The sequence below is a fragment of the Pelodiscus sinensis genome, chromosome 2 (genome assembly GCF_049634645.1).
Source record: "Pelodiscus sinensis isolate JC-2024 chromosome 2, ASM4963464v1, whole genome shotgun sequence".
Lineage (NCBI taxonomy): Eukaryota > Metazoa > Chordata > Testudines > Trionychidae > Pelodiscus > Pelodiscus sinensis.
This window is the reverse complement of record NC_134712.1, coordinates 37832527-37857883: the sequence shown is the minus strand read 5'-3', so window position 1 is coordinate 37857883 and position 25357 is coordinate 37832527. Positions and strand designations below refer to the sequence as shown.

The window sequence follows — 25357 nt, the reverse complement described above, 5'->3', positions numbered from 1 at the left end:
CGCCTCCTAACAGTGACATTAAACTCGGGGGCAGAGAGACTGGGGGAAGTGTTCCCTCTAAGGCTATGTCTACACTCGTGGCTTCTCATGCAAGTATAGCCATACTTGCACAAGAACCTACAGAGCAGCCACAGTGCCCGCCTGTTCTTGCACAAGGAAATTTACAGTTCAGTGTTGTAAGAAAGGGGGTCTTGCACAAAAGCTACACTCTTTTCTAACAGGTGTAAGCTCTCTTGCGTAAGAGGGCAGTGTGGATGCTTGGCAGGAATTTCTTGCGCAAGAAACCCCTATGGCTAAAATGGCCATTGGAGCTTTCTTGCTCAAGAGAGCGTCCACGCTGCCATGGATGCTCTTGTGCAAAAGCACAGCTCACGCATGGCAGTGTGGACGTGTTCTTGCGCAAGAACCTTTGCGCGAGATGTTCTTGTGCAAGCCGCTGCCAGTGTAGACATAGCCTAAGAGTTTCCTCCCATGAGCAGAATGGATTTTGTGTTGTGCACCTGTACTGAGTTCATATAGCTTGTTTGGATGTGCCACTGTGGCACCCAAGTTATTAATAAATATTTTATAAACCTTTAACTTTTCTCTCTGCTGCCATGTCTCCTCCCCTTGCTCTATCAGCTCCCCTGGTGCCTGCTGCCCCCCAGCTCCTCACCCACCTCTGCTGTCCTGACTCCTGCCCTTCTCACTGCCCTCAGCCTTCCAGAGACCTGCCCCCCTCCACCAGCCCTTCTCTCCCCCCTGTGCCCACTCCTCCAGTAGCCCCACTCTGATCATGTGAGCTACCCCGCTTCATCCCCTCTCCTAACACCTCCCTCTACACACCTGCCCTGCCTCTCTCCTCTGGTGCTGGACCCTCCCCTGCAGGTGTCTGCCCTTCTGCTTCACCCCAGAATCCCCTGGCACCTGCACCTTCACTTAGCCCTGCATCCTCCTGGTGCCTCCCCCTTCCCTTACTGCCCCTGCCCTTTTTCCCTGATGCCCACCCCCTCACCACTCTCTGCCCCATTCCCTTCCTGCCCCTCTGTGCCCTCTCACAACTTGCCCATCCCCATCTTTCTCATGCCCACCCCTTCTTTCAAGCCTTCTCCCAGCACCTCCTCCTCCCAGCCCCCAACGCCTTTACTCTCTCCTCTCCCAGCATCACCCTGTCCCCCCTCCCACTAACACCTCCCCTCCTGCCCTTTTCCTCCTTGTCTGCACTTGGCCCACTGGCATTTGTCTCACCTCCACTCTGTCTCTTGGCCCCTTCCTCCCCCCCCCCCCACTCTGCACAAGCCCCTTCCTCTTCCCCCTGCACTCCTCCTCCACTCAAGCCCCTTTCTCTCCCACCCCGTCCCCTACCTTCTGCCTTCCACTTTGCAGGGCCGGAATCTGTGCTTGGGCCCCAGACTCTGAACTCAAAGCTAGGCCATGCGATACAATGTGGTGCTGAAGAGTTTTAAAGTGCCGGGCCGTGATGTCACATCACGTCACGCCCGGGCGTCCTCCCCGCTCACCTGCAAACACTATGCACAGCAGCAGCCGGCAGCGGTGGCGAGGGGGTCGCACTGAGAGCAACACACGGCAAGGACGGTCCGGGGCCGGAGAACGCACGGTGGTGGGGCTGGCGGGGTGGGGCCGGGGCCCCCTCCAGGCAGAGCCAGGGGAGAGACCCAGCTCCACATATTGCTGGAGCAGGGCCCCAGGCTCTGAATATTAACTCACCACCCATGGCGCCCGGCACACTTCCGGGTTCAGGGCACGGGACCCCATTCGGGGGAATTGGGAAAATCGGCCTAAGGCCGTCCCTGAGTGGGGATTTGCCCTGAGGGGCTCCCTTAGCAAGGACCAGAATGACCCAGGGAGGGGGAGAACCCAAGAGCAAGGGACAGCTCCCCAAGGAGGACCCCCAAAAAAGGGAGAAACTCTGCCCTTTGGGGTGCTTTTAAGGACTAGCAGGCTGTCTTATGCCCTCAGCTGCGGGAGGTACTGAGACATCAGGGTAGGGGACCCCGAGAGGGCTGGGGCAGGCCCAAACCTAGCAGTTCATAATGGGGGAGGTATGTGATAGACTGCTGGCTAAGCCAGAGCTCTGCCACTACAGCCTGGATGAAAAGGTCAGTTAGAACCAGCTGAGCAAGCTCAAGTCTGAAGGGCTATTAGAAGCAGCCATGGACCTCATTAGCCACAGGGCTATATAAGGCAGCTAGAGGGGAAGTGAAAATAGGAGTAAGGGGAGCACGGAACCAGCATGTGGCTGAGTGTGCTCCCCAAACCAGAAGGAGAGGCTGGCTGAGTTTTCTGCAATCTACAACTGTAAATAGGAGGTGGTGGGAAGCTGGCAATAAAAGGCACAGGTGACTGCACCAGAAAGGGTCTGTGGCTGATTTGTGGACCCAAGGCAAGGGGCCTGAGCAAGGACCCTGCCACAGCACCATTAACTTCAATCTGGAGCTGGATGAGACCTGTACTTCTGACTTCTTCATCCCAAGTCTGAGTCCTGTAGTTGCTGCTTATCTGTGAGAGTGAGACCCAGCAATATCATTAGTGCCCAACTGTATGAGCAGCATGGGGTGGCAGTGAAAGGGACAGATGTTTCAGCAACTTATCTGTAGACGTGCTGGAGACAGGCAGTACATCTCTGAGACATCTTTTCAAACAAAGAGAAGCATTTATTTTTAAATGAAAAAGTTGGTTTATTCCCAAAATCAGACTAGCATCATATTTAATATATGCAATTATGATTAAGTCCCATTAGACACTACATATTTTTCCAAAAGCTAGAATGTGTCCAATTGTCTAAAATTAATGACAAAGTAATTCAAAATTGTATTTGTAGGTTTTCAGATACTTGAAGCTATGCTAAAATTCAAAATATTATTTTTTAACTGATTTATATGAGTTACACTTCTGCAAAGTTGTGTGTGTTAGAAGTGACTCTTCAGAGAAAATTAAGGTAAATCAGGATTGGCTATGTAGGCCCAGTATCTAAACACTTAGGTGCTCAAACCTTATATAGTGGATTCCTATGTGCTGCAGCAAATCAGGTTTTCTAGAATTAGAAATACATGAATTCCACCTTATTTATAAAAACATTAAGTGATGTATTAAAACCCAGGTCTTATGATTTATAGCTAGAGCGCTAGCAGGATTTCTAAAGGTGATATCATATGCTGTCAGCTCTGCAAGTCCCCACCTATGCAATTCCCTGCCTCCATGTACTTCGAATTTGTTCGTTATTGGATAATCTTACCTGATACAACCTTTTTTTTTTTTTAAAATGAAGGCAACAATAGCCAGTTATTGTTACAGACCAAGGCCCCTGTCCTGCAATGAGCACAGGCAAACACTGAAACCACCAGAGCCCCACTGATGTCAGTGGGGCTACCCATGGCACAGGGATCTACCTGCACAAAGTTCATTACACGATTGGGGTTTCAGGGAATGTAAGGTCCCACATCTTGCAGTTGAGGGTGCACAGGCGCATCAACATGGAGCTTCCATGAGGGTGAGCCTGCAGGCAGCCAATTGCAGGAAGAGGGCCTACACCTCTGACACAACTAGTAGTGTATCAGAGTACTACATTTATAGTCATGCTGATGCGTCTTGGATTGGTCCCTGGACAGCGACAGCTTCAATCTCAACTTGTGCGTCCTGTGGGGAAAAATGTTGAACAGAACAGGAATTTACTACTTTTACATGTTATTAAGCATAGTACCTTTTAGGAAACCCACACACCTTAGAAAGCCACAGATTTGCTATTACAAATTAAGATTTTTTTTTTAAAGTAATTTCTTAAGCAGTGTTAATGAAAATGGTGAAGGCTTTCTTTTAATCATTCTTCTACATAGAATAATCCCTTATCCCTGGAGAAATGTTTCCTCCCCTTCAATATTTCAATACTTTGTGTGTGGTATGAACTAGAGATGTAAAAGAGCAGTTGATCAGTCAATTATCCGATAAGCCTCGGCTTACTGGGTAGTTGAGTTGACCACTCTCATTTCCTCCCCCCTTGCTGCCTCTATATCAGAGGCAGTGGAGGAGGAGAGCGGTCTTAAAAGCCAGTTCCCCCCAGCACCATCTCTGCTATGCTTTTTGTCTCCCCCCAGCCCGCCGCTGCCTCTATCAGAGGCAGCAGCATTGGATGGACAGGAAGCTGCTCCAGCAGCAGCCCCTGTCCGCAGGTGGTCCTAACTCCCTGCTGGGACCTCCAGCAGACAAGGGCTGCTGCTGGCTGGGCAAGGAGCCCAGCTCAGTCCTGGTTCATGCTGAGACCAAACCCCGCTGTGGCTCTGCAATTTAAGAGTCAGTAGGAGCCACGCAGACTGCCCCCCAACTCCTACTGCCTTTTAAATTGCAGAGCTGCAGCCAGGTTTGGTCCCGGACCACCGGGAGCAAGGACTGAGCAGGGTTGTCTGCCCACCCAGCTCCTAAATGTAATAGGAGCCAGGTAGGTAAGCAGCCCAGCTCAGTCTCTGCTCCCTCAGGGCTTGGGACCAAACACCTCTGCAACTTAAAACGCAGTAGGAGCTGGGTGGGGAGGGCAGGCTCCTACACCTTTAAATTGCAGAGCCGCAGTGGGGCTTGGTCCTGGCCCAAGCCAGCTGCCTTCCCTTATCGACTAATCAAATAGTCAGTAAAAATTCTATTGACTACTTGATTAGTAAAATAACCTCATTTTAATATCCCTAGTATGCAGATGCTCATGTGTTCATGACAGAGAAATTACATAATTTAACTAAAAAAACTATCTAGAGAAGTTAGCTATGAATGAAGATCCTTCAGTTGCAAGAAGTTAGAGGAAAATAGATCTTTATAGAAGGAAAAAAAACCATAACACTCACTTTTGGCAAACTAACAACCTGGTAGGCTGCTCTGGCTGGTAAGACATTCCCACAGAAAACTACAATTTAAAAGAAAAATGGATGACTAATTTAACTTTCCCTAAAATCACAGTTCAGAATTATCTATAACGATACAAATACACAGTAGGATGTTGACAGTTAAATAGGTATGAAACAAATTGCTGATTTTTGGCCTTATACAATTTCACTAATTTACTTCTGCATGAAGGAACAAAAATACATAGATCTGAGTCTCTGGTATGATGCAGCCACTGTTTATCACTGACATGGCATGGTCCTAAACACCAGCATAACTGCCCCAGCAAAGGTCTGTACAGCATTTGGGTGATCTTCTAGAGACAGAGTTGATGTGGGGGCTCTTACATTCAGATGAGCAAAGCAAAGGAGCCCTGGCCAAAGGAGGAGGAGTATGGCAAGTAGGGATGCTACAGGTTAACCAGATAGCTGGTAAGGTATATGCTTATTGGTTAACTGGAGTCTCCCCTCCCTCCACAGTGGCCCAACCAGCAGGGGTTTGGCAGCCCCCCCACCCGCAGTTGTGGCAAGCAGAGGCTGGGGCTGCACTCACAGCTGGTTAACTATTCTGGGTGGCTTTTTCATTCCTAATGGCAAGGAGCCAGCCCTACGCAGCACCAGGGTCAACGGAGAGCACTCCTGGCAGTTTAACTGAATTCCACGATTAAATTCCTAGCTTGAGGATATCTAGCTAATAGAGTAAAAGATCTGAGTAAGGTATAATGCTGTGTGAATACAGCTGTTGTAGACAGTTTTTACCAGTGAGTTTTAATTCTATGATCAGCAGCTGATTAAAGGTCTTGTTATTGAATCAGGTTAATACATTACATTGAAAGAGCAAATATGTTAATGAATTACTGGTACATGGGCATGTGGTAATGAGTAACTAGCTATTGAACTGTTCTGCATGCTGTACCATGGAATTGCATTTTGACATACAAAAGAGAGACTACTTCAGAATCAGAAACAAGGCATGCCATGTGAGAAAATAGTTACTTGAAGCCAAAAGCTGCTCTTGATTGAAAATTCAGTCAACACGTATTTGGATTACATAGCTAAGTACTCAGGGTGCCATGTTCATGTTTTAAAATACAGAATTCTTAAAGGCTTAATCCAACATCTCAATGCACTCTAGATTTTACCACCTAACCCTTATTTTCTCAAACAAGAATGGTATCTCTCTATATATTAAAGACAACTTTTCCTGCATGACGATAGAGTGACATCAGCACATTGCTCTGCACTCCCCCGGACCAGCATCTGCCTGCCTCTGGGCCTCACCCCCCGCTTGCCTTGGTTCTGTGTGGCACAGACTCAGGCATGCTCTCCCAAGAGCTCCATGCCCACGTGCCTCCTCCATGTCTGCCTGCCTCTGGGCCTTGCCCCTTGTCTGCCAGGCCCATGTGGCCCAGCCTCAGGTGAGCTCTCCCAGGCCGGCAGCGAGCTGGGCAGGTTTTGCATTGTGGCCATTTCCCCAGCTCTCTGGAGCAGCCGCTCTGCAGTCTGGGCTCCCTAGGCTTGCCACCGAGCAAAGCTGCCCCAACAGGCCCATGCAGAAAGGCTGGGCTGGGGGTGGGCTCCTGCTGCAGTGGTTGGGGCTGTGCTGCCTGATTCAGAGGTGCTCCTGGGAGGGAGGGGTGCAGCTCGACGAATTCATGGGAGGAAGGAAGGTGGGGGTTAGGCCAATATAGGAATGGAGGCAGGGGGATGGGTAGAGTCTGGCTGCAGAGGGGGAGGGGTTAAGGAAGGATGGGGGTGTAGGAATGGAGGAAGGAGGTCGGGGTAGAGACAGGCAGTGTGGGGTGGGGAGAGGGTGGGGTCAGGGAGAATGGTGAGTGCAGTAATGGAGGTAGGGGGATCAAACTGAAGTAGGTTGTGGACAGGGGGAGGAGGCAGAGCCCTGCCTAACCAGGGGCAGATGGGGCGCTGGGTCTGGACTCGCCCTGCCTGACGGCTGCAGGGGGAAGGAGGAGGAAGAGGCAGGCTGGGGCTGCCATGCCCTAGCCCAGTCCTCCGCAGCAGCCAGGGAAGAGCTGGGGCTGCCTATCCCGAGTCCAGGGGTTGGTGAGCATAGCAAGCAGGGGGCACTGCACCCTAGTTATCTGTAATACAAGTACTAACCAGCCAGCATCCCACTGAAGAATTCAAATGATTGTTCCAAGATAGCAATAAATAAAAACTACACAACTCTGGACAACGCAGCAAATTATTAATCTGTAGGATGCCTACAACAGCATAACATTAGGGAAAATAAAATGTGCGTGTGCATGCAGAATTGTAAATTTGGCCCCATAAGTCCACCAATACAAAATGTCTGATTTTTACTAGTCTTTGTGGTGTTTAAGAGGCATACCATTTCACGCTCTGGTAAGCATCTAGACTATGCTCAAAGACTGCTAATTCTCATTTAGTACAAGACATGGTCCCCATCTCTCCTTTTGGATACACAGTCTTTCACGGATTCCAAGTTGTTGAGAGAGAGAGAAATCTAACAACATAAAATGTTCTTACTTACTATTCAACCACACTGAACTGAGATTTCTGTTCTGAGGGAGCCCCTCTTTACAAGTTTATATCACAGGCAATGTATTTGCACGTCTCAGAGTGGTATTATAAGAAGAATTAGCTAAAGTTCAAAGTGGGATGCAAGGACTATTATTTTTTATCTTGTTGACTTTATAAACGCCAAATTTATGTACAGGGTGTTAGAATACCACAATGTTAGTGAGTACTTAATTTTGTTTCTGGATTTACAGTTGTCAAACTGGTAAAGACAGATGCCATATCAGCTAACTATCTGAGCGAGTTCCAGAGTGAAATTGTCCATTGTGATGCATCTGTTGTGGCAGTAAGTATACATTTCCAATTTCACCCACTTTTGGTAAAGCTGTACCCCTGTGGGGGATTCTACAAGCATAGAAGACATGTAAATTGGGAGATTGGCATCACTGAGGGATGAAGTAATATGGTAAGGATGTTAAATATCGGTTAATTGACTAGTCAAATAGTCGATGGAACTAGTCGATAAGGCACTTCCACATTCCTCCTTTAAAATGTACAAGAGCCCCCGCAGTGCAGCATGGAGCATAGACTCAGAGTCCCCCGCTGACTCTGGTCTCCATGCTGCGCTGTGGATTTGAAATGCAGATTGAAGGCATTTCAGTGGAATCCAGGACCAGCTGTGGACTCTCCAGCTGACTCACCGGGATCAGCTGTGCAGCGCTGCCCGAACACCTCCTTGGCATTTCAAAGGGGCAGCCCTGCACAGCTGAGCCCGGGCTCAGCTGTGAGACGCTGTCTCTTTGAAGCATCCTCTTTCTCTCCCTTTGCTGCCTCTGATAAGGGGGGAATTGACTAGTCCTTAACATCCTTATAATATAGCAGCATCAGATAAATGCTGATACACCAAGTTTTGTGGCTCTGCTATAATGATACTATCATGTGCCCTATGATTTGTGTAACATGGGCTATGAATATGATTAAAATTCCATGCTTTTTTATATATGGGACTATTAAAAGCACAGTAAATGGAGAAAGGAAGAGATTAAAAAAAAATCTGAGTATGCTGTCAAAATAGATGGTCTCCTATTGAGTAATAAAACGGTACAAAATACTGCCAAAATGGAAATAAAACATCCACTTACACTGTTTGTAGCTTTCATTAATATCACTGAAATCCTTCATGTCAGCCATCAACACAGTAGTCTTTACAACTAAAAATTACATAAATGCAGCTATTATATATGCGGCATGAAAATCCCAGTGTATTCCTTTAATATTTCTTATTTAATTTTACCTCAAGTGACAAACCCCACCCATTCCAAACACTTACCTCTATTGTTAAAATAAAAATGAAGTTAGATCCACTCATACCAATTTATTACACTAGATAATGACATTTTAGAAACAGTACATGCTGAGCTTCAGGACACTTCACTACTGCTTTCATAAAGTTTTTTTTCCTAAGCACAGCATCAGGAATTTTCAAAGCATTACTTACAGACTCACTTCATGCTTTGAAGTTGAGATTTTCAATGACACCCACAGGAAATTAATGGGGACCGTGTATCCCTACAGCAGCTCTGAAAATCTTGGCACTGAAATTCTCATTTCTTCTATGAAACACACACCTGTTACTAAACCCCCAACCACTGCCTTTCCAAGGCTTTGTCTCTGCTATGATTTTGTTACTCTTTTAAGCTTCTCCCCCCTCTGCCCTTTCCACTGCTAATGTGAGCTTCAACTCCACTGTTATAACTTCCACTCCAATTAATATGATAAAGTGGGTTTTGTCCAAGAAAGCTCATGATCCCATATATTTTGGTTAGTCTCTACGGTGCCACAGGACCACTCGTTATAACATTAGGCTATGGCTACACTGGCGGCTTCTTGTGCAAGTATGGCCGATATTGTGCAACAATCAGCAGCGCATCCACACTGCCCACCGGCTCTTGCACAAGAAGATTTACAGTATGGAGTGATAAGAGGGCTTCTTGCGCAAGAGCTATGCTCTTTATTAACAGGTGTAAGCCCTCTTGCAAAGGAGCTCTTGCGCAAGAGGGCAGTGTGGAGGCTCAGCAGGGATTTCTTGTGCAAGAAAGCCCTATGGTTAAAATGGCCATCAGAGCTTTCTTGCACAAGAGAGCGTCCACACTGCCATGGGCGCTTTTGCACAAAAGCACGGCCTGCACATGGCAGTGTGGATGTTTTATTGCGCAAGACTTCTTGCACAAGAACCCTTGTGCAAGATATTCTTGCGCAAGAAGCCGCCAGTGTAGACATAGCCCTGGTGTGGGCAGTAACTGGCACTGTAAGCCCCAGGTGTGGAATATACAAAGGTATTTAGGCACCTTGAAGCCAAAGGGAAATAGGCATCTAAATACCATTCTGAATCTCATCCCAGTTCCTGTAGACCAGCTCTGGGTTAGAGGACAAGATGATGAAAGTGCCAGCTGCACAGATGAGGCTGAAAACAATAGTATCACTAGCCAGTAGTTTGGGGCAAGTCAGCTAAGCATACACGTCTCAAATTAAAAAAAAAAAAGTATTTCCCTGAGTTTCCCTGGATTGTCTTTTTCAATTTTAAAATCCTTGGGCCTGGAATCATATTTTCTTTTCTATCACACAGCTATAATCACCAACTGCATATCTAACAAGACCCCCTTTAGAAAGTCACATTGTTTTCTTCTCTAAATTAAATACTTGGACATCTCTATTATGTAGGCACTCACCATTGGTGTAGTCACAGCCTGCAGCTTTCAGGATTTCCCCTATATTTTTTAGAGCCTATTGAAAAGAAAAGCAGTCTTGAGGTACTGACATTAAGCTATGGCTTCTCTACATACCAGCACCTCAAACTGTAGCTATCAAAGTTTACTCCAGACAACCTCAGATAGCAGCCAACCTTTTCATTAGACAAGTGAAAAGAAAGGTAGGCTACAAATCATCTCACGTAGTGACTGTGCTTCCAGCAGGCCTTCTATTTTTATTCCTTGATTTAAATCACAAAAAGCCACATACATAAGATGAAAAGTTCCCCACTGCAAAAGAACAAGGTCCAGAAGCAATGGCTTGACAAGTAAGCCATCTGGCCCTCCTAGCTGCTAGGATTTGTATTGAGATCCCCTTCCTGGGGTCTGGATTGAGGCTTAATCTTTGTCATAAGTGTCTAATGAATAACAAGGTAAGTGAGATAATATCTTTTATTGGACCAGCTTCTGCTGGTGGACGGGCTAAGCTTTTGAGCTTCAGAACTCTTCTTCAGAATACAATACTGAAAACAGTAAGTAATTGTCCAATTAAATTTAAAGCACATTTCCCCCCCCGATTCCGGAAATGAGGATTTCTCACTATTTTCCTCCTCACCCTTACATTATTTCTGGTGGGGACTGAGGAGGAGGCATTTTCAGCTACTTTATCCCTCCCCACTGCTTCCTGGATTGCTATGTAGAATGATCTCCAACACTGCAGCCTTCATATTTGGGCTTCTCTGTTCTCGGTGAATAGCTCTAGCGACTAAATACAGGCCAAATACTAAGTCACTCAAGTATTAAAATGTATTGTTAAGAGACTTATGATAACTTCTTACCTGTTTAGCCTCTTCTTTTGCCCCTCCAGGTACAAGCTGACCACTTCTAGGATCTATGCCTAGCTGTCCTGCGATATACATTGTCCGATCAATCAGTACTGCTTGACTGCAATATAAGCCATACATATATTTACAGCTCATCCCGAAAAATCTCATTTCCATCCAACCACTCAGAACTATACACTATTTTGAGCAAGCCCCTTGTGGAAATCAGGGACGTAAAATCCCATTTAATTAGTTAACTGGTTAAATGTTATGTTTAACCAGTTAAAGTAAATAGAGCAAGCGGGGATGCCACTCTAGCCCAGCTGGGCTGGAGCAGACACCTGCCCACCATGGCCCAGCCAGGCCAGCCTCCCCCTCCACTATGGACTGGGGCTGCCTGCAAGTCCTGTGAGGCTGAAGCAGCCCTCTACCTATGAAGGGCTCTACGTGGCTGGAGTCTTCGTGTCTCAGTTGAAAATGGCGATAATGCTTTCTTTGTCAGAAGTTTTGAGATCTATAAATGAAAAAGCATTATAAATGTTCTTACAGAGCTCGTGTCATGTATCGGCTTCCTACTCCCCCCTTCCCTGCCGATATAGAGGTGTGTGTGTGTGTGTGTGTGTGTGATCATTATGGTTAACCAATAAGACCAGACTTATTAGTTAATCAAGTAATTGCCTACATGCTAACATCTCTAATAGATACCAAAAATACAAATAAAATGACAAGCCACAGATTTACAAAAAAAGTAGACTAAGCCCTGGCAGCTGATAGCTTTTTATTTTTTACTGGACATACCACCAAGGGTTTTGATTATTTAAAGCCACATGACTGCAATATGTAATTGTTAGGACTGGGTCATTCCAAAAAACACACAGACCATGGAAGACTTATGGGAACTTCCCGCATTATTTTTATTTATTATCAGATTGCATGGGCTTGCTAATGTTGGTGTCCTAGGAGCTTTAAAAAGACATGCTTTTAATATTCAACAGAAATCTAATACAGTAAATTAAATCCACATTTTTAGTCACTAGTTGGCCATTGCTTGACAAATCAGCTTTAAGTTGATTACAGTCATGAATGCAAATTCTGCACACCTGCTCTCTGGCTTTATTGCTGAAGTGTGCTGATGGGATTTATGCTCCAGTCTCAGCAAATTCAGCATATTTTGATTGCCACAGAATATAAGGCTGCTGGCACAGCACCCAGTTATTTCGGACAGCAAGCATGCAATTAAAGACTTCAAAGCCCACCGCAAAACATTATGTAAATGCCAAAAGATTTACTGAAATAGGACTGCCCAGTAATAATGCTTGTATTCACTCTCATAAAGAGACTGAAAACAGAATTTCATAATGCAGGCAGATAAACCTATCATTACGCAGCCACAGGCACAATTAACATATATTCAGTGATAATTAAAAATAATGAATTTCCAATAATATTGTGGACATTTTCCTCATTGCAAAATATCTGCTGTCATTTCCCCATCTCCGTGTCTGTTCCCTTCCCACACCTCCCAAGGGGCCGAATTGTGTCTTTAGCCCAGATCACGAAGTCTTCATCTTCTCCTTCAAGTCCACCCTAAAGTCCCACTTCTTCTGCAAGGCTCACGGGCCGCCAGACTAAATGGGAAGTTCCTCCACGTTGTCCCCTGTGTTGCCGCGGCCCCCCCAGTAAGTTCTGCCTGGGCCAGTCTACGGCCCCGCGCCGGACTCCTGCCCCTGCCGGCTGCAGCACCAGGCAGAGCGAGTCTCCCGCCGGCGCGTTACCTGTAGGGGCCCATGGCGGCCGGCGCCCCGGGGGTGCTGATGATTCTCCGGATCAGGGTGGCCATGGCTGCCTGCGTCACGCGCCGGGGACCCCGCGCTGCGCTGCCTGCGGACCGGCTGCCCGTCTCGCTCTGGGAGCGGAGGAGTCCAGCCCCGCCCACGTGTGTGCACAGCCCCGAACTGCGCATGCTCCCTTAGAGGACCGGGGGGGGGGGGGCCCTCCCGGGGAGGATGCTGGGAGATGCGGCGCTAGGGGCTGGAGGCGGGTACGACCGGGCTGCTGCGGCTGGGAGCGAGGCCGAGGGAGCCGCGCGCCGCCGGGGACAGGGACAGAGGCCAAAGGAGGCTGCTCCCACGCGGGGCGGCCCCGCTGCCAGGTACCGCCCGGGCGTGCCTGCCCCTCCCCCCGCTGTGCCTGGGGGGACTCTCCCTCCCCCGCCCCCTCCCCGCCGTGCCTGGGGGGGGGGACTCTCCCTCCCCCGCTCCCTCCCCGCCGTGCCTGGGGGGGGGGACTCTCCCTCCCCCGCTCCCTCCCCGCCGTGCCTGGGGGGGGGGACTCTCCCTCCCCCGCCCCCTCCCCGCCGTGCCTGGGGGGGGGGGACTCTCCCTCCCCCGCCCCCTCCCCGCCGTGCCTGGGGGGGGGGACTCTCCCTCCCCCGCCCCCTCCCCGCCGTGCCTGGGGGGGGGGGGACTCTCCCTCCCCCGCCCCCTCCCCGCCGTGCCTGGGGGGGGGACTCTCCCTCCCCCTCCCCGCCGTGCCTGGGGGGGGACTCTCCCTCCCCCGCCCCCTCCCCCGCCGTGCCTGGGGGGGGACTCTCCCTCCCCCGCCCCCTCCTCCGCCGTGCCTGGGGGGGGACTCTCCCTCCCCCGCCCCCTCCTCCGCCGTGCCTGGGGGGGGACTCTCCCTCCCCCGCCCCCTCCCCCGCCGTGCCTGGGGGGGGACTCTCCCTCCCCCGCCCCCTCCCCCGCCGTGCCTGGGGGGGGACTCTCCCTCCCCCGCCCCCTCCCCCGCCGTGCCTGGGGGGGACTCTCCCCCCCGCTGTGCACCCTGGGCGCCCTGTCCCTGCATTGCAGCGCTGGCCTGTGGGATGCGGCAGTACAGCTCCCCAGCAGCGAGTCCTCGCGCCCGCCGGCTGTGCTGAGTTGTAGCATGAGACCCGCCGAGTCAGGACACGCCGTGCACCCCTCCTCCCCCGGCCTCCTCACTCCAGGGGAAACGCACCTGCCGCGTGCCGTGCTCCAACCCGTTCAGCAGCAGAGGAAGTTCGGTTTGGATGGTCATAGCTTGTAAGCCAGTTGTTATAGAGCATGCAGACAAACCCGTCAATAATTATTTTGTGCCGTGGCTGGATTGTTTTGAGACTGCTTGCAGTTTTCCATTTTATTTCTCTAGTCCTTTATGCCTTCTGTGCACACTGATTTTGTACCAATAAAACTATTCTGCTAGATCTTGCTAATTGATCCAGCTTCTGATGCAGCTGCATTTCTCTCTAAAGGTGTGTTACATCTAAGTTTGGCAAGGTTAGTTTTTTTTATCTGTAAATGTCAGTAAGTATTGATTTTAACACACACGGGCAACATTTCCATTGATAACTGAAATTTATAGATAGCAAAAGTTAGAAAAATGATGCATGATAACTTAATTTGATTTAAGAATATTTACTTGGTATATTTTGCCATGTGATGTTGATTTTGTCTTCTAATGGTTACAAAGCTTTAACATTTGGAATCTTGTCATTTACTCTCATTGAATTGGAGTCCCCCCATAACTTTGTGGAACTGAAAATTTAAATTGATACAAACTAAAAATGTTTAAAAACTAACACCTGTTGAAATTAAGCTAACATTGAATTCTGCAAAGCTTATTTATACAGTCAGTCCCCGACTTACGCGGATCCGACTTATGTCGGATCCGCACCTACGAACGGGGCTTTCTCGCCCCGGAGCTCACAGGCAGCGGTCAGCGGGCGAGAAAAGCTGCTCCTGGTGCCCCTGGTCTGCTGGGGACCGTCTCCAGCAGACCAGAGGCGCCGGGAGCAAACCCGCAGCCGCGGGGGGTCCCGCGCTTCTGAGGCTTTGCTCTAGCAAAGCCTCAGAAGCGCGGGGACCCCGCCGCGGCTGCGGGTTTGCTCCCGGTGCCCCTGGTCTGCTGGGGACCGTCTCCAGCAAACCAGGGGCACCGGGAGCAAAGCGGTCCGGCGCCAGAGCAAAGCCTCAGAGGCGAGGCACCCCCCCCTCCTCCGCTGCCACTTTGCTCCCTGTGTCCCTGGTCTGCTGGGGGGGGCGCAGCTAGTGTGCCCGCCCCCCCCAGCAGACCAGGCTTTTGTTGTGGACCTTGGAGCAGAGCAGCTGGGGCGCTGCCGGTTGGTCCCGCAGCGCCGCTCTGGGCACTACTGGACCAACCCGGCAGCACCCCAACTGCTCTGCCCCAGGCGTCCTGATTCAGCCGCTGCTGGTCAGTTTCAGCAGCGGCTGAATCAGGACTCCTGGGGCAGAGCAGCTGGGGTGCTGCTGGGTTGGTCCAGTAGCGCTGAGGAGCGGTGCTACTGGAGCAACCCAGCAGCACCCCAGCTGCTCTGCCCCAGACGTCCCCAACTCAGCCGTTGCTGAAACTGACCAGCGCTGACTACAGGAAGCCCGAGGCACAGTTGCTCTGCCCCGGGCTTCCTGGAATCAGCTGCTGATCAGTTTCAGCAGCAGCTGACTTGGGGTTCTTAAGTTGAATCTGTATGTAAGTCAGAACTGGCGGTCAGTTTCAGCAGCGGCTGAATCTGGAAGCTAGTTCCGACTTACATACAGATTCAACTTAAGAACAAACCTACAGTCCCTATCTTGTACGTAACCCGGGGACTGCCTGTACTACTGTAACCTTTTGCTCTTCTCCTGACCTACTGGATTAGTTGTTACAGCGTAAAACACCTTTATACTAATAGAACTGCAGCAATATGTGGGGAACTTGTACCTCTTAATTGTACTGGTGTATAGGTACAATTTGAGTGTGTAGAAAAGGCCACGTGGAAGAAGAGTACATGTACTGATGGTCTTTTTTTCCCCAGAATGTCTAATGCAAGAGAGAAGAAACGTGCCAAGAAAATGAGAAATCAGCCTTCCAGTGTCACCTTATCTTCTGATTATGGACCATGTCATAGTGGAATACAGCACCATAATGGTGGAAGTAGATCTTTTCAAACTCCAAAACAAGGTCTGAGATGTGTGAATTTCATTTTCAACATTTATTGAATACAAATAATCTTTTTCCCCACTCTTGTCTTTTGGGTCAGGGTTTAATGCTTTGGAACCAATGGCACTTCTTCCTCTCATCACCTATGTAGGTAAATTAAGTGTTCATAAAGAGATGAACTGATAGCATAACATTTTTAGGACCAGCTCTTGCAAGGTTTTTTGCACTTTAAGAGATGCCATGACCTTAGTGTCAGTTCTTTCTTTTTTCTTTTTAAATGGACTGCTTCTTAAAAGGATCACATAAGCTTACTAAAACTAGATCTGAATAAAAAATTACTTCTCTTTCATTTTGTGGTGTTTAGTTGGCTTTGTTGCTTCTACATGTTCCTGTTTGTATAGATAGGCCTTTTACATAGCAAAGAGAGAAGCACTTCTTCAAAAAAGGATACTATGATTGTAAAACCACAGAACTTAGTAGAAGGACTTATGGTCAGCTGTAGTACCTGAAGCAACATCTAATCTTCTTTAGAAACTGTCTAGGTTTCAAGTTGTAGGTGTCGTCTTAACATTCCTCGTTCTTGATTCCTTGAAGCTCTATTGCTAGGTCTTTTTGGAGGCAGCTAATTGTAAGAGGGATGTTTGTGATGTAATTAAATGATCGTGGGGCACAGCAGGGGTGGATGAGAGTGCCGCGGGGCCCAGGGCAGCAAAATTTCACGGGGCCCCCCCTTGACACAGCGCATGCGCCGTGGTGCCAAGGCGCATGTGCGGGGCCTCGGGAAGCACAGGGCCCGGGGTAGTCGCCCCGCTCGCCCTGCCCTAAATCCGCTGCTGGGGCACAGTGCTTAAAGCACTCAATTCTGAATCATTGAGATCTAAGATGCACTTAAAACCATAGCCAAGATTTTCAAAATTGAATACCTAAAGTGAATCTCTTGAAGCCTTGCTGAAGGCATATTGAAACGTTCAGTGGATGCTATTGTTTGATTAGTTCACCTGAAAAATCAAGTTGCTTATTTGTGCACCTGTGTCTTAGGATCCTAATTTTAGACACCTATTATCGAAAATAATAAGATCTGCCGTGTAAAAAACGTGATTTAGGTTGTTGCACAAAATTAATACCTTTCTTAAAAATAATAAAATATTACATATGTGAAATACAAGTACTTTTAACAAACACAGCTGTGCAATATATTTAGAGTGGATAAAAGAACCTAGATAAATACCTTTGTATATCTCTATAGCTTAAGTGAGGAAACTTGATAATGTACGTAGAACGCAATCATGAGTTTAAGGGAAAATACTATTCATTTGTCTTTCTAGAATAGAGATGTTCAATTGTGGGAAATCAGCTAATTGAGTAGTTGACGGAATTTCCATTGATTAGGGGAGAAAACTGCAGAGTCACAGTGGGGTTACCTCCCAGCCTGGGAGCCAATCCTACTGTGGTTCTGCTTTTTAAACATATTTAGAGCACAGCAGGGCAACTGGGAGCGAGCTGGGGCTCAGCTGTCCCAGCTCGCTCGCCATCCCCGTTGCTGCGCATCTGCTTTTTAAATGTGTTAAGAGCCCAGCTGGGCGCAAGCTGGGAATCAGGTAATTCCCACCTTGCACCTGGTCCCCTGTGACGCCTCTGCCTGCCCCCCCCCTCCAAACAGTGCTTTTAAGGGAACTGGCTTTTAAGCTGGTTCCCCCCAGCACTGGCTCCTGCTCTCCCCCGCCCCTGCTGCCTCTCTCTGATAGAGGCAGCAAGGGGCGGGGGGAAGCAACTAGTCAAGTCACTTCTTGTCGGGTAGTCGACTGGTCACTTACATCCCTGTTCTAGAACTCGCTATATGAAATACTAGTTCATCCAGTCAGATGTCTGGATCTCACATTATCAGCCATCAGCACAGACCGCTGCACCTATCACCTTCTTTTGAAACTTCATATGCTGGTGCTGTGGACCAAGGTTACCCTAGGCATCCTGTCTCTGCATTGCAGCGCTGGCCTGTGAGGTGATATGGTATTAGTCAGCTCCCCAGCAATGAGTCATCCCTTCTGCGGGCTGTGCTGTGAGTTGTAGCATCAGACCTTCTGAGTCAGGAAACACTGTGCACCCATCCTCCCCCTCAATCTCTTCATTCCATGGGAAACACGTCTGCCCAGTGCCTCGTGCCTTCCTCCAATCAGTTCAGCAGCAGAGGAAGTTCATTTTGAAATTTGGATGGTCATAGCTTGTAAACCAGTTGCTATAGAGCATGCAGATAAACCCATCAATAATTATTTTGTGCAGTGGCTGGAATGTTTTGAATCTGCTTGCAGTTTTCCATTTTATTTCCTTTATGCGTTGTGCGCACACTGATTTTGTACCAATAAAACTATTCTATTTTAGTCAATGGGACTGGGCAGAAAGTTCCATGCTGGCATATTTAATATGGCCAGAGAATGGGCCGGACTTCATTTTAAGTTGTAAAAACAGCTGCTTAATCTGCTGTAGGTTTGCTGTTGAACAGAGCAATGCACTTTACTGCTCCCTTTAGGGTTATAAATGCAGGCCTTCATACATAGTGCATTGGTTTCACAAAGTGCTTCAATATTTTATTTTTCATGTATATTTGAATGCTTCTAAGCCATAGTTGATTTCTTTAAAATAGAAACTGATAGAGTAGCTAACTTTATATTTAAATCAATTCAAAATCTAATCACATGTTAAAAAAAACCACCTTTATTTTATGCTTGTTTATCGTGGCTACTCTAATAGTATTTTTGTTTTCTTTTTTTCCACCCACCAACATGCTAGCAGATCTCTATCCTGAGAGTTCTCAGGGATATCAGCAGCAGAGACATCCGTATCAGTCTCCTGGACCTTCATACAGGAATGAACAATATTTTTCTAAGGGACAAAATAGAAGTGAAAAAGAGAGAGGAAGAGGAGGTTGGAGAGGAGGTCGCCAAAATGTTTCTCAAGAAATGCCTAAATACATAACAGGTAAGTGTCCTAGAGAAATGTTCAATAAAATTTTTGTTAGAAGTAGCCATGGACTGATAATTCAGATCCATGTTTTTGTTTCTAAATTGTAGTAAAATCTGGAAAAACGGAGACCTTAGTTTGATATGCACTTATGGACGTCTGTTTTATCAGTCCATCCCCCCCCCCACCCAAAAAAAAATTATTTGGCCTGAAACTAACACTGCATCTTTGTTCAATCACATGTGTTCATTATTGTAGATGTAAACATACTTAGTTACAAAGATGTGTATATATTCTGATTTCTGTAGGTTAGGAAAATGGAAGCTGACAATGGACCTACATTTTTAAGATATGCCTGTACTGTACACTTTGGGGAGTATCTAGAGGACATATGCTACGTGTTCTTTAGCACAGGTATAAACAGCAGTGTAGACTGTGAGGCGCTGCTTAGACAAGTAGAATAAGAACATGCCTGCGTTCTGTGGTTGTGTATCCTGCTTATCCAAGCTGTGCTCCCCCATATATGTTGCTCTCTTCCTCCCTGCTGCTGGAATCTTTACCCAAAGCAGCAGGAAAAGGGTCCCAGCAGCCGGAGCCTTACGTTGATACATGTAGCTACACGTACAACTGGTTTTTCACTGTGGTGTAAACTATGCATAATGGGCTCTGACTATAACATATTCAAGGAGGTGTTGGTGGTCTTAAATGTGTTTCTTTGCCTAAAGATGGTATTTATGATGAGCAGCTCATGCTCCACACATTTGTCAAGGAGGAGAATGCCTAGATAAATTCATGGGAGAATAAGTTCATCAATAGCTATTAGCCAGGATGGGTAAGAATGGTGTCCCTAGCCTCTGTTTGTCAGAAGCTGGGAATGGGTAATGGGTGGGATCAGTTGATTACCTGTTTTGTTCATTCCCTCAGGAAGCACCTAGCATTGGCAACTGTTGGAAGACAGGATACTGTGCTAGATGAATCTTTGGTCTGCCCAGTATGGCCATTCTTATGTTCTTACAGGAGATCTGATAGAGGTCTATGAAATCATAGTGTGGAAAAAGGAAAGAAGTGTTGTTTACGCCTCATAACATAAGAACTGAGGGTAACCAAATGAAATAAATGGCAACAAGTTTAAAACAAACAAAAGGAAGCATTTCTTCACACAATGCATAGTCAACCCTTGGAACTTTTTGCAAGAAGATGATGTGAACGCTAAGACTAATACAGGGTTCAAAAAAGAACTAGATACATTTGCCGAGAATAAGTCCATCATTGGCTTATTAGCCAGGATGTGCAGGAATGGTGTCCCTACCCTCTATTTGCCAGAAGCTGGGAAATGGGATGCATCACTTGATGATTACCTGTTCTGTTCGTTCTATCTGGGGCATCTGACATTGGCCACTGTTGGCAGACAGGATACTGGGCCAGATGGACCTTTAGTCTGACCCAGTATAGCTGTTCTTATGTTCACATAAATTCAATGCTATTTTTCTTTAATGAAAGCTTTCATATGTGGAAGCAAAGGGACAAATAATACACACCAATTTACATGATTTGGCGATACTGTATCAATTGACACACTTAGCACAGATTTTCCACTCTGATTTACCGGTTATCTGTGCATCATTGTTGTCAATGAATTTTTAAACATTTTGTAATATCATAATTGCTGCCCTTTTTGCTTTCTCCGTCTGTAGTATTTTTTTGGGTCTGAACACTCAAAACAAATAATATAAATTATATTCTTAGTTAAATTAGATTTGATCTAAGGAAAATACTCAAAGGCCTTTAGAATCATGTGCTGAGTGAATGGTTTCTGCTGAGACCATGAGAATACCATAGGAACTTAAATATATTTCACTAATAAGGTAAACTATTTAAATAGTAAACTTTTGTTTTGCTTGGTAAGTATGGTAGGAATCAGTAGGGAACTGTAGCAGCAATATACTAGAATTCCATAGTTTCACAGTTTAAAAAGTGCAAACTGTTGTCACATGTGTTATCAAAGTAAACAAAAGTTGAGCCTCTTGTTTAATACTGTTTCTATCAAATCACCTCTTCATGTTTTTTTCATTTCAGCATCTACTTTTGCTCAAGCTCGTGCTGCTGAAATCAGTGCTATGTTGAAGGCAGTTAAACAGAAGTCTTCCAATTCGTTAGTCTTTCAGACTCTGCCTAGGCACATGCGAAGACGAGCCATGAGTCACAATATTAAACGCTTACCTAGACGTCTCCGTGAAATTGCCAAAAAAGAGGTGCACTTATAGCATTTGGTGTCTAAAGACTTGTCTCAGCTGCATCTTTTGGTTAATTTTAAGAACTTATGTCAGTTTACGCTTCCTGCTTTTAGAGTATGCATGAGTCCTCAAACTTCTTGTTGCTGCCACTGCTGAGCCAAGTATTTTTAATGCATATTATGAGCAATGTAAGGCTAACTAGATGGAGTAAAATACTTATTTAATCAGCCATCACTTTTAATGCATATTATGAGCAATGTAAGGCTAACTAGATGGAGTAAAATACTTATTTAATCAGCCATCACTTTAAAGCAATCAGTTATTGTTTAAACAAATCTGTATTTGGTAAACTGACTGGTATTGAAATCAAAAGATCTTGTTACTGCCAAGATTCTGGAATCTGAATATAATTTCAAGTAGTTTTTTATTCAAATTACAGATAGTTGTACAAATATATTATGTTGCATTACGCTGTATGATGTGGCCTTCAGTGTCCCCTAATGTGACTTATGCCTTTAATTTGTATTTTAGGAGACTTAAACTTTAAGACTGGCTCCTACTAGAACCAAAAAGTAAAATAATCCAGTTCCATGTCTTTTTAATCAAATAAAGTGACTTGGTCATCAAACATCCGTGAGACCCCTCTGACAAGTCAGAGTGTCTTCAGTTTATCCTTAAAGATAATGACTTAATGTTATATGGCTGTTCATAAATCTTTAGGAAAAGGAGTAGGGCACTCAGTATTCTTAAATATACTGCTGACATCCCATATGGGTGCTAACAGTTGTGAGATGCTTCTCTGTAGAGACCAGTATATACTTGCAAAGCCTAAAGTTCACCTGTCTGCAGATTCTCTTGAAGTGTAATAAACACTGCCAGCAGTCATGAACAGTTCAGGACTCTATTAAGCTCTTCTAGTGCATTTGAGGGTTGATTCTCAGTATCCTCAATCTTTTAAGCCTCTAAATAGTTATTAATGTGTGATATATTTTGATTTTTTTGGTGCAGATATGTGGACAATAGGTAATCAAACTCATTTTCTGTAAGTAAAATTAATTTTTAACCCCATGTTCTTGGAGTGAAAAAACAAAGCCTGCTACTCTTTTGTAAATGTGTAAAATGATGTATTTCTCTCTAGGGATGTCAACATGTAGACGACTACATGATTAACTGATAAGCCTGGGCTTATCAGTTAATCTTGTTGACTACATGGCCTCCCACCCCTTGTTGCCTCTGTATTAGAGGCAGTAAGGGTGGAGGGGAAGCGGGAGTCAGTGCTCGTGAGGAGCTGGCTTTTAAGCCAGCTCCCCACGAGCACCAGATCCACCTGCCCCCCCACCTCCATGCTGCTGCCTCTGATAGAGAGGCAGCAGCACAGATGGTGAGGGCAACAGGCGAGAGAGCCCATACATGTGGGGAGCCAGCTTTTAAGCAGGCTCCCTGTGCGTGTTGGCTCTGTGGACCCACCTGAGGCAGTGAGAGGGGACAGGCAGGTGCCAGTTCTGGGAGGAGCCAGCTTAAAAGCTAGTTCGCGCCCCTCTCCAGCTCCACAGTGGTGTCTGTACCTCCGCTCTTTCCCCCTCTCCACCCGCACCCCTCACGCTGCTCTGTCTATCAGAGGCAGCAGGGTGAAGGTAGGGAGGCAAGAGAGGCTGCTGCGAAGCAGCCACTATCCATGGGGGGCTGCTGTCACAGAGCAGCGTTTGTCTGCGGGAAGCTCGCACCCCCTGCGGACCGGGGCTACTGCCACTATCGGAGGCAGCAGTGCAGGGTGGCAGGCAGGAGGTAGTCTGCGCAGGAAGCTGGTTTTTAAACCGGCTCCCCTCATGGACTGGCTCCCGCCTGCCACCCTACACTCTTTCCTGCCTCTGATAAGAGAGACAGCAGCATAGGGTGGCAGTGGGCTCCCCAGGGGTGGGGCCCAGGAGCACACACTTGCTGTTGCCTCTGCACACAGGGACTATCAAATAGTCATGTAACTGCTAACATTTCATGCGATTACACAACTATTCAATTGCACGCTATCTAACATCCCTGTTTCTCTCCCCAAATTTATCAAATCTTAATTATAAATAATAAAATCAAACTATATACCATATGGTTAAGCTATAAATTTATTAGTTCAGTATTGTCTGATCCAGAACAGCAGTCTTCTGCTATAGAAATTTGTGCCTTTGGTGCTTGCCACTGAAAATATCCTACCTTCTTCTGAAAACACAGGCAGAAAAAGCTGTGCATCAGAAAAAAGAGCATTCAAAGAGCAAGTGCCGAAAAGCTCGACGGCGTCATGTAAACCTGGTGGTGGAATTTAATCGCAGGCAAAAGAAGAATATTTGGTTGGAAACACATATTTGGCATGCAAAGAGATTTCATATGGTGAAGAAATGGGGATACTGCTTAGGAGAGAGACCCACAACTAAGAGCTATAGGGCTTGCTACCGAGCCATGACAAAACACTGCCTTCTTCAGGTACCAAGATTGCATCAGTTTCATGTACTTTGCCAAGATGATTAAGCAATTTGCCTTTTAAAATTATAATAGATGTCACATTAAAGCAGTCTTATATGCAAGCATGTATAATGATGTAGCTATTAATATTTGATGTTATGAAATGTCAGTGGGGTGGAGAATGATCAAAGAGAAGAGACTGAGGCAAACACTTATTTAAAAAGTGTTTTAGCTTTACTTGACAGGTTTTGTATTCAAATATATTTCCCCATATGTCACCATACAAGCTAAGAAACTATAATCCCTAGCTTCAGAGGGGTAGCCGAGTTACTCTGTAATCCCTACGACAGCATCTCAAAGCAAGTGTTTTCAGTGGCAGACATTGTCACCCAATTTATTTCCTCTGTGGGTCTAATGTTAGAAAATCTGGGCCTTAGATGAGCAATGCTTACTGAATCAAAACTGGCAATTAGCAAAGAAGGTCAAACCTTTACTTTTAAATAAACAATGCATAGTAATTTGAATTTTGCTTACTCTCTGTCTTTGACTTTAATGTTAATTTTTTTTGTGCTTTTGTGCCTGATCAAAGTCTTGAAAATTATCTGTTTAGTAGCTCTTTATCAGATTTTGTTTTTAAAGCTATTCTAACCTTAGTATTTTCTGTTGTTTAAGGATTTATCATATTACTGTTGCCTAGAGCTGAATGGAAAAGAGGAAGATCTTCTAAAAGTTCTTGCTTCCATGTGTAATATAGATACAGGTAAAACTTACATAAATATTTTGAAATGAAACTAGGCGTCAAAAATAGAGACTAAAATCTGACTCATGGTACAGTACACTAGAGATACAGTACAATCTGGACAAACTGAATCCTGCTACCAGAACTATTACAGGGCTCTGCTTATATTAAATGCTTGAAAAATCATTCAGTAGAGATGATTGGAGGAAAGTAATGGGTAGAAGAGCTGAGAGAGTTTGCAAGAATCTTGTTAGAATCTGGTCTTTTTACACCAGGGTTAGGCCTTATGGGTTACAGCTATATCTTTTTATGTGCATATGGTTTTTTTCCCCCTCAGGACCAACTTTTGCAGCTGTTCCTTGTCTGTCAGGAAGGATTCAAGGCTCCCTGGTCCTTTACCATGCAAATCGCTATCCTGAGGATGCACTTGGTCCCATTACTTTCATTTGGAAACCCAAGGATGAGTGTTACGTTACTTCTAAAATGAGACAATTGTGGATCTGGACACATCCATCCCTTAAGCAGGTATATCAAATTCTCTTTTCCTAGTCGACAGGCTTTTTATGTCTCTCTGAAATCTTCACTTCAGAAATCTGCAATAGACTAATTTTCTGATGGATTTGGGAAAGCTGAGTGCGAGAGAATGGTGCACACAGAAAATAAATGTAATGAGATTTATAAGTGGCTTTTGAAGCAGCCTGAGCTTTGAGCTGTAATAGTGAAATGGTCTTTCATAGTTTGCCAGATAAGATGGCAATTCTAGTATTTCTTACTGCGGTCATGAGGTCTCCGGCCTTGAAAAGTATAAGTGTGTGAATGGTAGGGAAAACATTTTCTTAAGTCAAAAAGACAATGAATCATAAATCATGAGAAGAGAAATGGCCAGACCCTAAATAGCCAAGAAGCTATTTGGGAGCCCTAGCTGTTAACACAGATAAAGGAGTTAGGATCATTTTGGAGGTGTAGTCATTTCCTGTTGGGAAAACATCTGAACCTGGGGATGTGACAAAGGACCAGTATTCAAGGAAGGAGTGCTGCAAGAATGGACTAAAACTCAGACTGACCTCACTTGACCAGCATTAGACAATGT

General features: G+C 46.1%; 2 protein-coding genes across 7 annotated transcripts in view; one reads left to right on the top strand and one right to left on the bottom strand.

Annotated features, from left to right (window-relative positions):
• Positions 1 to 2653: 2653 nt before the first annotated feature.
• Positions 2654 to 12846, bottom strand: RIDA (reactive intermediate imine deaminase A). The gene is made up of 6 exons (XM_075920319.1): positions 12711 to 12846; positions 10951 to 11056; positions 10094 to 10148; positions 8507 to 8575; positions 4827 to 4885; positions 2654 to 3636 (listed from the first exon to the last, which is right to left on the bottom strand). The coding sequence occupies exons 1-6, from the start codon at positions 12773 to 12775 to the stop codon at positions 3574 to 3576; spliced, it is 417 nt and encodes a 138-aa protein (XP_075776434.1). The 5' UTR covers positions 12776 to 12846; the 3' UTR covers positions 2654 to 3573.
• Positions 12847 to 12940: 94 nt separating this feature from the next.
• Positions 12941 to 25357, top strand: part of POP1 (POP1 ribonuclease P/MRP subunit) — a 45381-nt gene continuing 32964 nt past the window's right edge. The window contains exons 1-8 of one of the 6 annotated variants that reach the window (XM_075920316.1): positions 12954 to 13087; positions 14158 to 14206; positions 15767 to 15912; positions 18679 to 18864; positions 20923 to 21098; positions 23301 to 23549; positions 24201 to 24288; positions 24605 to 24792. In XM_075920316.1, the coding sequence (XP_075776431.1) occupies positions 15768 to 15912; positions 18679 to 18864; positions 20923 to 21098; positions 23301 to 23549; positions 24201 to 24288; positions 24605 to 24792 (1032 nt within the window). In that variant the 5' untranslated portion in view covers positions 12954 to 13087; positions 14158 to 14206; position 15767. Of the gene's footprint in view, positions 13088 to 13727; positions 13998 to 14103; positions 14232 to 15766; positions 15913 to 18678; positions 18865 to 20922; positions 21099 to 23300; positions 23550 to 24200; positions 24289 to 24604; positions 24793 to 25357 lie in introns of those variants that run through there. The other 5 variants (XM_075920318.1, XM_075920317.1, XM_075920315.1 and 2 more) reach the window with 5 other exon arrangements.